Below are 16,065 nucleotides of genomic sequence, written 5' to 3'. Positions count from 1 at the left end.
TTGTTATGGCATATTTAGCTGTGTTAAAATATAAATTAGTCATGATGGCTAAATTAGTCTCTGTCATGAGCTTTGTCTGCTTTTGTAATTGGTCTGTTCATTTTTCCTTACGGTGTAGGTATGCACTTATATGCCAGCAATGTTTTTCTCATAATGGCATGGCTTTGAAGGAAGAATTTGAATACACTGGTAAGAATTATTGGGCAATGAGATTTAAACAATTTACGCTTAAATATTTTATTCTATGCCATTTTCTATGCAGTGTCATTTTATTTTATATACTGTCTTTGTATACATTGGTTGGGCATATTATCCTTATTTTAGTACATAGAGCAAAGCAGGGAAGACAATTCAGGTTTTTTCCTGTATAATGTACAGCCTCTAGGCCAGTTGTTCTCAAACCCCACTGTGCATCACAATCACCCAAAGAGCTTAAAATAATTATGATACCCAGGACCCATTTACAAAGAGTTTCATTTAATGGACTGAGTATGGTGTCCAGGCATCAGTATATTTTTTAAAGCTCTGCAAATGATTCTCATGTGTAGCCACTGTTAAAAACTGTGGTAAATTGAAAATGCTTCTAAAATATTATGTACTACATTTTCATGAGTAAATGTGCAAGGTTCTGGATTTTAAAATACCTAATGATTTGTAACTTATTATATAGTTAGCCTGCTATGTAACCTACTATGCCTTTTCTGCCTTTAATTTTAAAAATAAAAATTCTAATAATTAGGAAGTATGCTTTAGTTCTGTTCAGAGCATCTACCATATTATTATTTAAATAACATGCACAGTAACTTTTAAAAGGTTCTTTTGAATATCTGCAAAAATAGTCTTAAGTGAGTTAACTAATTAGTCCTTGAACTTTGTTTGGTTTGTGGTTTTGCTTATTTTTAAAAAATTCTCTGCAGCTTTTCGATGTGCCTACTGTTTTTTCTTGAACCCTGCGAGAAAAACCAGACCTCAGGCTCCAAGACTTCCTGAGTTCAGTTTTGAGAAGAGGCAGATGGTGGAAGGTTCAAGTTCAGTTGGTCCCTTGCCATCAGGAAGTGTGCTTTCATCAGACAACCAGTTTACTGAAGGTATGAATATGTTAAACAGTTTTGCCTCTTAATAACATGTGTTGTTTAACATTAATAAAAGCATAATGCTTTTAGATAAAGATGGATTAATTTATCAGATTTTGCTGCATGCATATGTCAACTATTGCTCTGTTACTGTAGCCTTCTGTGTGATGTGTGATATGTTTTACTTTTAACATGCAGATTGTATTGTGATAAGCAGCATCTAGCATCAGCTAGTTAAATACTGTTTATGGAGTGACCTTTTCTAAAAAGTGTTGGGAGATTTGATTAGTAATATTTTCATGGGTTATTTTTTTCAATTTATCTGAGTGAAACAGGTTATTGAAATTATGAAACAACTATTCAAAGGATAAAATACAAAATTTGTGATTAACGTTGATAGAATAGGTTTGTATCTACCACATGAATTGGTAGAAATTACCAGAAAGCAGGAAACTTTGGAATTATAAAGTTATCCTTGCCTTTTTTTTGGATTACTGTATCAATAGGACTGGTATTTCATTGAAACAATTTATAAAGGTTCAGAAGATAAACATTGCCTTTGATGTAAAAATCAACCTTGTTTTAGAGAATTTATCAGAATTTATTGGATTTTGGAATTTATCTTACAATTCTGTTTTAGGAATTCTTGAGGAAGTTTCATGAAAAAAAATGGAAAAGATGAGGTGGAAGATTAGACTATTGCCAACTGTTTCTTGCTACAGTGTTAATATTTGGCCAGGAGCTCTTTGTTAATCAGCTCTGAATTATGAAGATTGCCAAAATTATGAAATAGGCCATAATATTTTGTTGCTATGTGTGATATGGAAAAAAATGCATATTAGAAGTTTAGTTCACATAATTTATTTACCAGTCAGGATTAATTATTTTAATTTCTAGGAATTACCATTTACATGTATTTGATATTTTCTTCATAAAAACATTGAGTACTGTATAAATTGCTTTAATTGAGAATATTATATGAAGCAGTGAATTTTCAGATATCAGAAATTTAGTATGGGGTTTGGGTATCTATATATTTTTTTTAACTTTGAAGAGTGAACCTAAAATGCATGTGTTGAATTGGGCTTGGCTTTTGGCTTACTAACAAATATGGAAGTGAATTTGAATACAGATAGCTATGATAGAGGCCTGTTTCTTCCAACACTGAATCAATGCATTCATCTTCTCCAAGTCTGCAGCATCAACTCCAAACAGAATGTCCATTTTTTTCTTTTGCTTAAGTTGTGCTCTGAGCTGCATGCTGTCACATGCAAACCATCTGCCTTGCCATTGCAGCCTCTTGGAACTGAAAATTAAAGGATTTCATACAGAAGATGCCTAGAGGAAAAATTGAAGTCTTTTCCATGACTAGCCCTGCTTATAGAAGCTAAAGTGAATGTCTGTAAGCTAATTGTTGGAACAAAAACAAACAAAAAAGACGAGACAAGAAAAAACAGCCAACACAGTGAAAATCTTGATAATGAGTCCCATGCTTTTTATCTTCTGCTAAAGTCAAGATAGATAGATAGCAAACAACACCTAGCTATACTTTTCCTTCTTATCTAATCTAGGAGAAGCAATACCCCAGATGTCTCATTTTCTGTCTGAAATTCCTGGAAAGAAGTCTTACTTGCTCAAACCCAACCCTAATAAGGTAATGTTATTACATGAAGACAAAACTGGAGGCAGAGTTTGATAACTCCATAATGCTAAAAACTGAAGCAACAATTCCATTTTGTTAAGATAGTTTCTAGAATAATAACTTTCATACTTCTCTTTGGATTCATCAAAGTGGCCATGAGCATCTTTTTCTTTGGCTTTCCAGAAGATTGAAACTTTTCTCAAGACTTCTAACTCAACACTGTGGCACACAGTTATCAATTCCAAGCTGGCTTCCTTTAGTAAACAACTAGAAGTATATCTGATGAACAAATGAAGCTGCATTTGTTTTGAACACCGGTGGCTTATGATTATATTGAACTATTAAGGTCATATCATCTCAATCATCTACTCTTTGCTAACAGCCAATGTTTTAGACTTCTGATTTCTAAATGATGTAGATACTTGAGGTCTGAAAAAAAAACTTTTCTGCTTTAATTCTTATATTATTAAAAGTATTGAAGTGGCTTATTCTTAGCAGCAGAAATTGTAGAGATGAAGTTATTGAAATTACAGATGGAGCCAAAAGGTAACTTTCTTCCATCCGAACTTTTCTTTAAACAAATATCAGTAATCATTTTTATGAGCAATCAAGAATTAACAGAAGAAATGTATTTTTTTCAATCTATGATGTAAGGATTTTGAAGTTAAGTTTTGACTGGATTCTGATTTTGGAAGATTTCTCATTTAGGATGAGGCACAAAGCTGTTAAAATTTCTGGACCACTCTTTAGAAAAACATACAGAATCTTGGAAAGTTTTCATCAAAGGAGGAGACCTAGAAGAAATTTCTCCCATTATTTTCTCACCTGAATACCTAGAGTATTTTTTTTCTGGAATTTTACATCCAGATGCTTTGGTAATAGATTATTAGAGAAATACAAGAAATTATGGATATAGATTGTCTTTTTATTTGAGGGCATACTAAATACGCCAAGGAATAAACTGCTTTTAGGCTCCTCAGTTTCTTTTATGGTTAAGTGGATAGTACCGTAACACTTGAATCTCTGCTAAGTTACATTACAGTGGTTTATCAGTTTTACCTTTTTTTAAAAAGCATTCTTTTAATGGTATGTGATAATCATTAGAGTACTAGGTTTCTACATTGTTGGTATTCTAATGCAGTGATTTTTTTGGCTAGCATGTTTAAAAAATGTTACTGTTAATATTTGTGTTTGTATTGCCCAGTTGTGTTTGTCTAGGTCTCATGCAATTATTTTAGTAGAATATAGTTTTTGTCCAATTGGAAATAACTTCCTAATAATAAAACTCATGGCATCTAATCAATACTATCAAAAATAGCAAGTGAAATTTATATAAGGTAAAATTTAACTTGATAATATGATTTTAAAAGTCCTTCCCTTTCTTTTATGCAAAATACTGTTACCATTAGGTTGTGCTGAATGAGGGAAAATTCTAAGTTTAGTATTTTTGTTATGATGCTCCAGGAAATTAAACTATTTGATAATGTAAATTTTGTTGAATTCCATGTATTTACCAGATCCATTAAATAATCTTTTTATAACTTTGTTTATATTTACTTATGTGCAGCCTTCTCAAGATATAAACTTGCTTGCAGTATGTTTTTGCATGTTTGTTTTAGATATAGAGATCTTTTGGCCTTCTCACTCCCTTTTCTAAAACACCTTCACTTAATAGTTTAGTTTTAGATCATTGCTTAATAATTAAACTCTTGGCCAGACACGGTGGCTCACGCCTGTAATCCCAGCACTTTGGGAGGCCGAGGCAGGTGGATCACGAGGTCAGTTTGAGACCAGCTTGGCCAATATTGTGAGACCTTGTCTCTACTGAAAAATACAAAAATGATCCAGGCGTGGTGATGCGTGCCTGTAGTCCCAGCTACATGGGAGGCTGAGGCAGGAGAATCACCTGAATCCGGGAGGCGGAGGTTGCAGTGAGCTGAGATTGCGCCACTGCACTCTAGCCTGGGCGACACAGTGAGACTCTGTCTCAAAAAAAAAAAAAAAAAAAAAAAAAAAAAATTAAACTCTTAACTTGTCTAATTGATTTGTTCAGAAGTGGTAAATAATTAAATGGTATTCTGTGTGTTGATGAATACTAGCTATTATGAGTGGTTATAATTTAATTGAATTTTATTTACTGAGTTATTGAGTTGGGGTGAAATTTATACCTTTGTTTCTTAAATATAAGTTAACCATTTTCCTTAAGGCAGGAAAATCTTGTAAAAAGTGCCTTGTTTAAAACTTGTGAGTTCAAAGACATGTCAATTTTAATTTAACACAGTTCCTTTGGGTAAGTTTGTAGCTTACATATTTAGTGGGCACTGATGTGTTAGCAAGGCAAAAATATATGAAGTTGTTTTGCTAGACTATTATTTAATTTTCTTAAAAAATTATTTTTTCAAGAACTAGAGTAAAAACGTAAACATGATATTCTTTATATGTTTTTGCATGTGTGTAGTTTATAGGTGAGGCAGTGATATTCATTATATAATTACACTGTTTTATGAGTTTCAGTTTTCTAGCTGAGTTGAGACTTTGTTCAAACAACCGGAAGCCAATTGTTACTATTTGGTAAAATAATAATAATAATAATAATAATAATAATAATAATCTCCCAAGAACATTGAGGTTGCGATGGGCTGATGGCAGGAGTGGGGAAAGAAATTGCATGGATCATTTTTTGTTTTATCACATTGTGGTATATTGTTTTCTTGGCATTATAGATGCCAGAGTCGAGTTTAAAATTTTTCTTACAGATGGAATTAGGTCATTCAGGTAATTGTTTCATATCTCAGTGGGCCATAAAGGGAAGAGTAGGGTTGTTTAATTAGTGTGAACACAAAGCCTGGTTTCTCTCATAGTATTTTACGCCCAAATATTAACATCTTCTGAAATATATTTTATTCCACCAGCTGTTTTAAACTACAAATTCACAGAAGAAATTTGCTGTTTTTGTTAGAATGGGCAAATGATGAACTTCCATAAAAATGAAAAAAGTATGTTTGTAACACATTAAGTAATCTTATAAAGCTGTGTGGCTATTAAATTTATATGTAATTCTCTGTTAATCATTTACACTTAATTATTTAGATCTTGTTTGATGACTTCTTACAAAATGGCATTGGCATCCAAACATCAATTACCTATCTTATTTAGACTACCTGATGTCTACATCGTAGGTGTCATATCACATACCAATTTTTTGTAGTGTTACTGCCGTTAAAAAATTGCTTTTCTGCAAATTAACCCAGGAGAAGAAGCTTAATCATTAATAGGCTCTTTGATTATTTTCAATTTCCACACATTTCACCAATTTTGTTGTCTTCCACGTATTCTCTGAAATACAATAGTGACTGGAAAACTTTGTGTATCTTGTTGTTTTCTGATTATGATAGCACATGGTATTTCTATGAATTCTTGTATTGCAGACATTTTAAAATTTCAGTATTGTAGTTCTCCTCCTTGTATTAACCACTTCTTTATGGCCTCGGAATTTGTACATTAAATTGGCTTTGACAAGTAAAGTCTATTTTTGAAAATAGTAACATCACAAAACTTTAATATGACAAGCCTTGAATTTTGATACCTCTCCTGTTTCAGTACAGTATTGAGGCAGTCTGTCAGATAGAATATGACAAACTATGTGGGCCTGTTTCCACTTAAACATGTTTATTGGTGAGTTACATCCTGGATTCTGAGCTTTTTGTTTTTTCATTTCTTGTGGCTTTATTGGTTTGTTTCAGAAGGCTTACTAAACTATAAGAAATTGTGAAGTTCTTGCCAAGTAAATACTGCTGTATGGCTAGAGAGTTGTGGAAAACCATGATGCTTAAAATTCTGTCTTGGATACATTCTGTGAGGGTAGAATTACAAATGATTGGTGACTCCTGAAGTTTTCCACGGATAACTTGTTTACCCTTGTAGTAGAAATGATTTGTACATGCCTGGAGTTTCATTTGCCCTTTCTGCTTTTCCTTTCTGCTATGGAGCATTGAAATAACAAAATTCGAGTGACTTACTGCTTTTCTAACTTGGATTTTTATAAGATTCCAAGTGTGTAGCAATGCTATTTTAAGTTCCATATTAAGATACAAATAAGATTTAAAAAAATGAAATTTGGCACAAATTAATTTATGGACATTCCTTACTTTTTGTGAGCGTAGGAAGTTTTCATATAGTAAAACTATAGAATTTGGGCCTTTATTCTACGTATCAAAAGGAGGAAGGTGGTTATAACTAATTATATAAGCCAGAGTCCAAGATATCTCTTTAAAGAAATAATTATTTTTAAGTATTTTAAAAGTCTTGGCATAGAGTATGTGAGCTATAGATAATTTGTGTTTGTTAAAACTGGTATGGTAAAACCATGGATTTCTAAGACTTCCATATTAACATGTGTGCATATAACACATAATTTCTTTGCAAAACAATTCTATTTATTTAGCAAAACTGACCTTTATTATACAGGGAACTTAATTAGAACTTTTTGCTAAGGCTGGCCTTCCCTCCAGAGTTTTTGAATTAGTAACATTTGTAGTATATCTTAAGGAATCATCTATAAGAGTAGAAATATCTGCTTTTTTCCTGAACTGATATGGTTTAGCCATATTTCTCCTAGCAAAAATGTTAATTGCTGTTTTTTACATAAACAAATAAATACCTTAAAGCTAGATTTTTATCTTTAACATAGAAATTGGGTGGCCCAAAAGTTGTCTGCTTCAGTCATTCCCTCCCCCATTCTGTTCTTTAAATGTTAAAGAATTAAAGGCAGTTTATTCAATACAATTGTTATATTATTATTAAGGGATTTGAATTAAGTAATACTTAAAAAGAGAGTTTAAAAGGAGTAAATTTTCAGTAGGGACTAGTACCCTTACTTAACTTCTGCTATGGAGATGGGATTAAAAGACCCTTCTCTTTCTCTCCCTCACATGCTAGGTATATAGTACATTGTGACCCAGAGGTTAAATACAGAGGACTTACCTTGCAGAGGGATGAGGAGAGACTAGTCATGCCTTTGGAAAAGATAGAAACCTGACTTCCCGGTTTTTGGATAATAGAGATATATATCAGTGTAGAAAAGCACCATCCACCCACACCCACCCACCCACAAAGTATACATTTACACATTGCTTACAGGGTTGCCTGGACACAAGGGAAACAGTTTCTTCAGGAAATGTAATCTGGACATTAATACATTTGCATTGTTTGCTGGACTATTGTATTATAGCACATAATTCTGTTGGGACTATGATTTTTGGACATTCAACTTTCAGATGTGTCTTTAGTAACTTATTTTGTATGAAAATATGGGACATTAGAAAAAGTATAATTATGGGTTTATTTCCTCTGAATTACTTTTTTTCTTCTACCATACTAACTGTAAAGGGAGTTATGTACTTATTTTAAAAGACTTTAAGGATAATGTTAGACAATTGTATGGTTTCTGTGCGTGTGTGTGTGTGTGCGTGTGTGTGTGTGTGTGTATTTATTTTTTGCTTGCCTTATTTAGCAGTTTTAACATTCGGGTATTCCTAAAGTTTTGAATCTTTATCTTTTCAGAATCTTTAGAACAAGATGTTCTTGATAATAGTACAGAGCAGACAGATGACAAAATGCCAGCTACAGAACAGACACACGAAGGGATTGAAAAAGCATCTGACTCAGAGGAACCAGAGGAGAAACAAGAGACTGAGAATGAGGAAGCCTCAGTGATTGAAGCCAACTCCACAGTTCCCGGAGCTGATTCTATTCCTGATCCTGAACTAAGTGGAGAATCTTTGACGGCAGAGTAGTAAATGCTTCCACGTGCCTTCAACTGCATATTTATAGTCTTGTTGATGTCAGTTATTGCTTTTTTGGTGGCACTTTCTTTTTTTGCCCCTCTAAGGGTATGCTTGTGTATCATTTGAATTCAGATTGCCTAGCTATTTGAACATCTCAAAGTTATATATACTGGGTATTAAAATTAAAAGCAAGTGATATCAGTGAAGTAAGATCCTTTTGAATGTACAAAGACCCGTGCTATTGAGACAGGTTTTAGATATTTTTTATACATTCTAAAAGTAAACAAACATGATTGCCTTCTTGTTTTCTGTATGTATAACCTGTAAATATCCATTTTGACATAGGAAGAACTTTGGTTAAGAGTAAGTTCTCTAATTGTGTTTGTTTTAAGGAATGAAACTTGGTTAAGATTTTGACTACTTCATTATTAAAAATTGATAGAATTTTAGCTCCTGAGATATTTACAACTGGGGGAAATGTCTATTTAGGCATTTACATTAAGTGGTATGAAACTTGTTATTGTTACTACATAGGCACTGGTACGAATTCTCAATAAGAATGCAATGGAACAGTTAGGTAGAACCATAACTACATAGGCACTGGTACGAATTCTTAGTGAGAATGCAATGAAACAGTGAAGTGCAGTGTTTCTTTTTGATGTCTTTTATTTTACAACTGGGCCAAAGGCACATGATGTATATAGTTAGTTTATATTTACACATTAGCATATAGGAAATATTTCTGCACTTGACTGTACTTGAATTCCGCACATTATTTATACATGTAAAATGATGATATATAAGTGAATTTTGTGCTCTTGTTTGTATTTTATTAAGGAAAATAAAAATAATCTGGCATCAGTTTCATTTTGCTAAATATCTAGTCTTCTTCAAACAGTATCTTGGTGGGTGACTTGGCTGCCTGAAAAATCTTAGGAGGAATAGCTAACAATACAATAAATCTGTAGATTCTTCTTAGAGCAAATTATGATACTTTTATTCAGACTTGTTTCCTTTCTAGTTAAGAGAAATAGTGACATTTAGAGGTTTTAATCAGAAGTTAGGTTTTTCTGATTCAGGAACGTCTTAGGCCAGGCATTTGTAATTTTTAACTTTGAGAAACAAGTTTTGTGAGAATAGGATGTGGGTTGCTGGTAGTTAATTGGATTTAATATTTGTATTAAGGATTAACTGGAAAAAATGTATCTCAGTGCTAATTCTTGGACCTTTAATAGAGTGTGCTTATCTGTTATGGCCTCCTTTTATCTCTCTTCTCCAGTATTAAAAAAAAAAATGGAAATCAAGTTATTATGCTGAAGGGAAAAATATACCTGTATAAGAATGGTGTGTCTGGCTAATGTTTCTAAGTTGCACACAGTTTATTAAAAACTGAACAAAACATTTTTATCATTTGAAAATCTATTTTTATGATTTAATATCTCATATGTGACAATTTTTTTTTTTTTTTTTAACTCAATCTGTTAACAGTCTGGGACATCTTGGTATAGTAACCAGAGTTTTTGAGCCTACCGTATTAGGCTTAAATTTCAGGTCTGTAGTCTTGGGCAAGTCACCTAAACTCACTGAGATTATTTTTTCACCTGTAAAATGGGAAGAATTATGTTTATTTTTGAAAGGTATTAGGATAATTAAAAATAATGTAATGTTCCTAGCACACTACCTGATAATGGTGGCGTTGGTTCTTATTAACGTCTTTAAAATATGCAAGGACCGTAAGTTTTTCCTCTTGCAGATAAGGAAATTTAAAAATAATATGAACATGTAATTCAGCTGCTCAGATTCAAGCCAATGTTTTTTGCATCAGCTTTTCTTTATTGTATGTATGTGTATAAATGCATAGATTAAGGAAATAGGAAACTGAAACTCTATAGAATATAATCTTTTTAAAAAATAATTGCATCAGGTTTTTTGTATGTTACTTACCCATATGTAGTTTAGTAACATCTTGCTTAGTCATGTTGTTACAAAACGTTCAAATTCTGATATACATTGCTTGAAAATGAGTGAGTACCTCAGAGAAATTTGATAGACTCAAACGGATAGTATGACAAATACCTTTGAAAGAAATATGGAGGAAGGTTAAAAGAGGATTAGTAAAATTAATGCAATAGGTAACATGTTTGTAACCATATAGTATCCTTTTAGACACAAAAGCTTATTTTCATTATTATAATAATAAACAGTTAATGGTTGGAACAGTAGTAAAATGTCCTATTTTGATTATTAAGACTAGTATAAATGAGGAAAGCCAAACTATTAAGTACCATTAGCTAGAGTGATCTTAGCTTCCTTGCTTACAATTGCTCAATGGGTCATCATCTAAACTCTTCTATGTCCTGAGCATGATCTACAAACATGGTCTAGCTTCTGTCTCTCCATCTTCCCTCCATCATTGTGCTGTAGCCATATGGAACTCCTTTCAGTTCTCTGACCATGCCCTTTCCTGCCTCAGATTTCAGCTTAAATTTTCCCTCCTCAGGAAGATGCCTTCCCAAACTCCCCATCTAAAGCTGGCCTCTGCCTTTTACTCTCTATCATGTCACTCTCTACTCACCATCCCTATCACAATGTGTATTTGATTTGTTTGCTAGTTTACTGTCTTCACAACATAGTGTCTGTTTGTGCAAGGGTCTTATTTTTCTTATTCACCTCTGAATCTCAAGGGTCTAGCACAATGCTTGATGCATATTGTGTGAATAAATACTTTGTTGCCAAATCCAGTGAAAACTCTCAGTTCTTGTTTCACTGCTTGGCAGTATTGACATTGTTGAATACTTTTTCTTTGAGATGCTTTTTTTCTTTTGGCTTTTCACATATCACACTACTATTCTCTTATTTCTCTGGCCTCTTGCTCTCAACCTCCTTTAAGTGTTGGTGTTCCTTAAGTTCTACCTAGTATCATTTCTTCATTCTGCATATTCTTTCTCTAGGCATTCTTCTCAACACCAATGGACTTACCATCTGTCTCTCTGAATCTCAGCTCTCCAGCTTTGATCTGTTTCCTTTACTTTAGAGCTATATATTTGCCTGCCTACTGGCCTGTCTCTCACAATCCATATATTCAAGAATGAATACTATACTTTGCTTCAAACCTTCAGAACATTCAAACCGTTTATGTTTCTCATCTAATCAAATAGTTACTCTCTAAGCCAGAAGCTGTAAACTCATCTCTTTTCCCTTTATTCAAACTCAATTTTTGTCTCCTAAACATCTTTTAGTTATATTCTCATTTCTCTATTCACATCGCATTAATAATGATGATAAACATTTGCATTCTTATTCTGTGCCAGGCAACATGCTAACTGCTGTATATATGTTATTTTATTTGTACTTTGGCAAGAATCCTGTGAAGATTTTTATCTTTGGACATAGAGAAAGCTCAGTTGTAGAGAGAATATGTATTTAAGTCCGTTTGAGCTACTATAACATAATACCACAGACTGGGTAACATGATGAAGAAAAATTTATTTGACTCACAGTTCTAGAAGCTGGGAAATCCAAAGGCATGATGCTATCATCTGGTGAGGGCCTTTGTGCTTTGTCATCCCATGCCAGAAGGCAGAAGGGTAAGAGAGGGCAAGAATGAGCAAGAGATAGAAGTTGCAACCTCAAGCTCTTTTATAATGAGCATTAATCCATTCAGGAGGGCTTCACCCTCATGACCTAAACATCTCCATTAGGCTCCAGCTTCCAATGCAACAGTTTAGCATAGGTTTTCAACACATGTTTTTGTAGCATTCAAACCATAGCAGGAAGCAACTTGTTTAAAGTTGTATACCTGGTAAGTGGAAAACAGGGATTTAAATGTAAGTAAATGACTTCAGAGGATTTACTCTTAATTTCTGTTGTACTGCCTTCTAATTTTGGCCTCCATCATTTCAGATCACCAAAGCTGTCTCTTAACTGGTTTCTTTGTCTCCCACCTTGTGCACTTGCTATATGTTCTGTGTGCTGCAGCCTGAGTTTTTAAAAAATGGAAAATGAGGGGCTGGGCGCAGTGGCTCAAGCCTGTAATCCCAGCACTTTGGGAGGCCGAGGTGGGCGGATCACCTGAGGTCAGGAGTTTGAGACCAGCCTGACCAACGTGGAGAAACACCGTCTCTACTAAAAATACAAAATTAGCCAGGCATAGTGGTGCATGCCTGTAATCGTAGCTACTCAGGAGTCTGAGGTAGGAGAATTCCTTGAACCCAGGAGGCGGAGGTTGCAGTGAGCAGAGATTGTGCCATTGCACTCCAGGCTGGGCAACAGGAGTGAAACTCCATCTCAAAAAAAAAAAAAACAAAAAAACAAAAAACGGAAAATGAATCATGCCACACCATTGCTTAGACCTTTTAATGACTCTTTAGTGTTCTTGGAATGAGGTCCAAATTTACTAATAACGCCTGCAAAGCCCTGTGTAATTTTGCTCCTAGTTATGGCTGGCATCTGCACCACAACCATGGCCACTGCCACCTCCCCCACCACACATTTTAAAAGTAACAATACTAGCGTTTTCTGTGCTTTGCATATGCAAAGTCTTCTGATCTCCCAGCCTTCTTGAGCTTTTCCTCAGCCTGAGATACGCTCCCACTCATATAGACATTGGGGGCACTAAATAAAAATAGCTGTTTAATTGAATTGGAATCGTTCCACTTGGAACCCAAGTTTGGAAATTTTGCTACTTGTTAAGCTAGGCCTTTTATTTTTAAAGTTGCTATTTCTCATACAAACTCATTTTATGCATTAGACACACACAGTCACTATTGTTATGGAGAACATAATTGTATCAGGAGAGCTATAGCTTTGGATGTGGATGTGTGTGTGTCAAGGGAGCGATATTCTGATTATATGATGATTTTCGTGAAATATAGTATGCTGAGTTTCTAAAAATCCTAAATGACTTAGAAATGGTGCTATATGTGGTTTGTTTGACCCCTGCAAATCTTATGTTGAAATTTGATCCCCATTGCTGGAGGTGTTTGAGTGATGGAGCGGATCTCTCATGAGTGTCTTGGTGTTGTCCTTGCAGTAATGAGTTCTTGCTCTATTTGTCCCCCTCTGGAAGCTGATGGTTTAAAAGAGCCTGGTATCCTCCCTCTCTTTGTTCTTTGCTTCCTCTCTCTTGCTGTGTGATCTCTGCACACACCATCTCCCGTTTGCTTTCAGCCATGAGTGGTCTGAGGCCCTCACCAGAAGCCAAGCAGAGGCTGGCACCATGCTTCTAGTACAGCCTGCACAACTGTGAGCCAAATAAACGTCTTTCCCCCCGCCCCCCCCCGGCCCCCCCACCCCCAATAAATTACCAGCCTCAGGTATTCCTTAGCAACACGAATGGGCTAAGACTCAGGGTCATAGGGATAGCAGGCACCTGAGCCAAGCCAGAATGCAAGCTGATTCGTATTGAACCACGAATTTTACACTGCCTCTCAATGTTGGTGTCAGCGTTTAAGGTTATTTAAAAAATATACCCTTAAGGTTATATAAAGTTTTATTTAAAAAATAAAACCTTATAAGTCTACTTTTATTTCCAGTGGATAGCAACTACTTAATTGTCTTAAAACTTTTTTCTTACAATATTACTTTACAATATTACCTGTTGGATTTAATATCTGTGTACAAATCAGTTAGTTGAAGGGCCAAGGAATAAAGATAGTTTATGAATTATGAATAGCTGTTTTGAAATGGTCATGGAGATTAGCTACTCTAGAAAATTGGGAGAAGATACTGTATTAAGTTACTATCTGGTATAACTTCAATTAATTGTGAAAATTATAGCAGAGATCTAGATATAGTTTATGAACTCCTAAAGAGACATTAAAAGGAATTCAAGTACTTATGTAAAGATGAACTAAGGCAGAGATGGTTGTGAATTGGTGATCTGCTGTATGTTACAGTTATGTAATTTGACTTGTTTCAAAATTATTAAAGTTTTAAGTGTATGCATTCTACTGGTCAATAAGTAAATATATTCAGGCTCTGAATGTAGACAGATGAATATATAAATAAAGAAAAGTACATTTGTTAGAATACAAATAAGAATAAAAATTAAAATGAGTACAGAATGAAAACCTTATTAAATTGTATCATTCCATATATTATTTGTCTCATTCTAATTTCTTTCCTCCTCAGAAACTAATCTACATTTTCTACTTTAATGCTATTTTAAATGACTAAAAATTACTAAATTTGTTGGGTAGTAGGTATCCTGCCCCAGTTGCCCGACTAAAAATTACTAAATTTATTGGGTAGTAGGTATCCTGCCCCAGTTGCCCTTTATCAGTTTGCCTGTGTATGAAACTTAGATTCCATTTAATTTTCCATTCTTGGTCCTCCAGAGCATCTATCATACTGGTTTAATTCATACTATTAATGTACTTTAGGAGAAGGAAACACCATCCAGTTATATAGTTCTATATTATTTGATGCTTTTTAAAACCTAGATTTTCTGCTTTATGCATTTTTCTCTATTTTTTTGAGTATTTATACTTTCCTTTTTTATTTGGCAGCAGAATTAATGGAAGTTGGAAGTACTCTGGAAGGATTGAAAAATGTTCTCAAAAATCTCCCTTGTAAATTAGACTTTTAAGTTTTTAGTCCAGGATTCTGTGAGAATAGGCCAGATTTTCAGCTGCCAAAGACTTTTACCAGATCCCTGGCACTTGATTTAGGACAACTGGAAAAAATCATTTATTTTCATGAAAATAGATATTTTGAAGGGTGAAGAATGTGGGAAATTAAATGTACATTGTTTGAATACCTTCTCTTGGTCAGGCACTGTATGCTAAGTACTTTCACACAGTTCTCACAACAACCGTGTGAGGAGATAGAATCCTGTCAAACAGATTAAATTCATTACCCAAGACTATTTAGTTTATGGGCATTGCAAATGGAATCTGAACCTAGGATCTTTAAGTCCATACTCTTTTTACTACCTGTGAATCCTCTCCTTTGGCAGATGTAAAAAATAGATTAATGCTCTTTTTGGTTTTTCATATTTTTATGATAATTGTTACTTCAGGGCAGTCTTAACCTGAGACTTGCCAGACATCCTATTCAACACCCTTCCTTGAAATTCCTTCTAATGTTATCTCCCATATCAAACTATGAACTCCTTGAAGGCAGGACCATATCTGTTGTTGCTCATCATTTTATTCCCAGCGTTCAACACACGGAAGACAGTATCTGTTGAATAGGTAGTATGCACAGACAGACCACACAGAATGGGAAATATACTCTTAGTGCAGATTTTGTAGTGTGGGGAATTTTGCAAATCTTAATTGTTTGAACTATTGAGTACGGAAAGGGCCAGATAACTTGTTCTTCACAATTTAGGCAAACTCCAGTTGGTTCCTCTGTCTTTTTTTGAACCATTGTCCACAATGCTCTTGGAGCTTTCTAAGACACACGTCTTTAAAAATATTCTACGGCTCATTTGTATATTGCAACTCCCTAGGCAACTTGCACGGAAGCCCTTCAGAATCAAATATCACGTTTTCAGCCTATTTCCCAGTACTCTTCTGTATACTCCGGCCATAGATAAATATTTCGTACATCTGAGAGA

General features: G+C 34.2%; 1 protein-coding gene across 1 annotated transcript in view; it reads left to right on the top strand.

The window, feature by feature from the left end:
• LNPK (lunapark, ER junction formation factor) overlaps positions 1–9,368 on the top strand; it is a 77,966-nt gene extending 68,598 nt beyond the window's left edge. The window contains exons 11-13 of the mRNA XM_007965421.3: positions 119–189; positions 918–1,088; positions 8,278–9,368. Coding sequence (XP_007963612.3) covers positions 119–189; positions 918–1,088; positions 8,278–8,510 — 475 coding nt within the window. The 3' untranslated portion in view covers positions 8,511–9,368. The remainder of the gene's footprint in view (positions 1–118; positions 190–917; positions 1,089–8,277) is intronic.
• The last annotated feature ends 6,697 nt before the right edge of the window (positions 9,369–16,065 follow it).

The sequence above is a fragment of the Chlorocebus sabaeus genome, chromosome 10 (assembly GCF_047675955.1).
Source record: "Chlorocebus sabaeus isolate Y175 chromosome 10, mChlSab1.0.hap1, whole genome shotgun sequence".
NCBI classification, from domain to species: domain Eukaryota; kingdom Metazoa; phylum Chordata; class Mammalia; order Primates; family Cercopithecidae; genus Chlorocebus; species Chlorocebus sabaeus.
The sequence above is the reverse complement of the archived record's forward strand: the minus strand, read 5'-3'. Positions and strand labels throughout refer to the sequence as shown.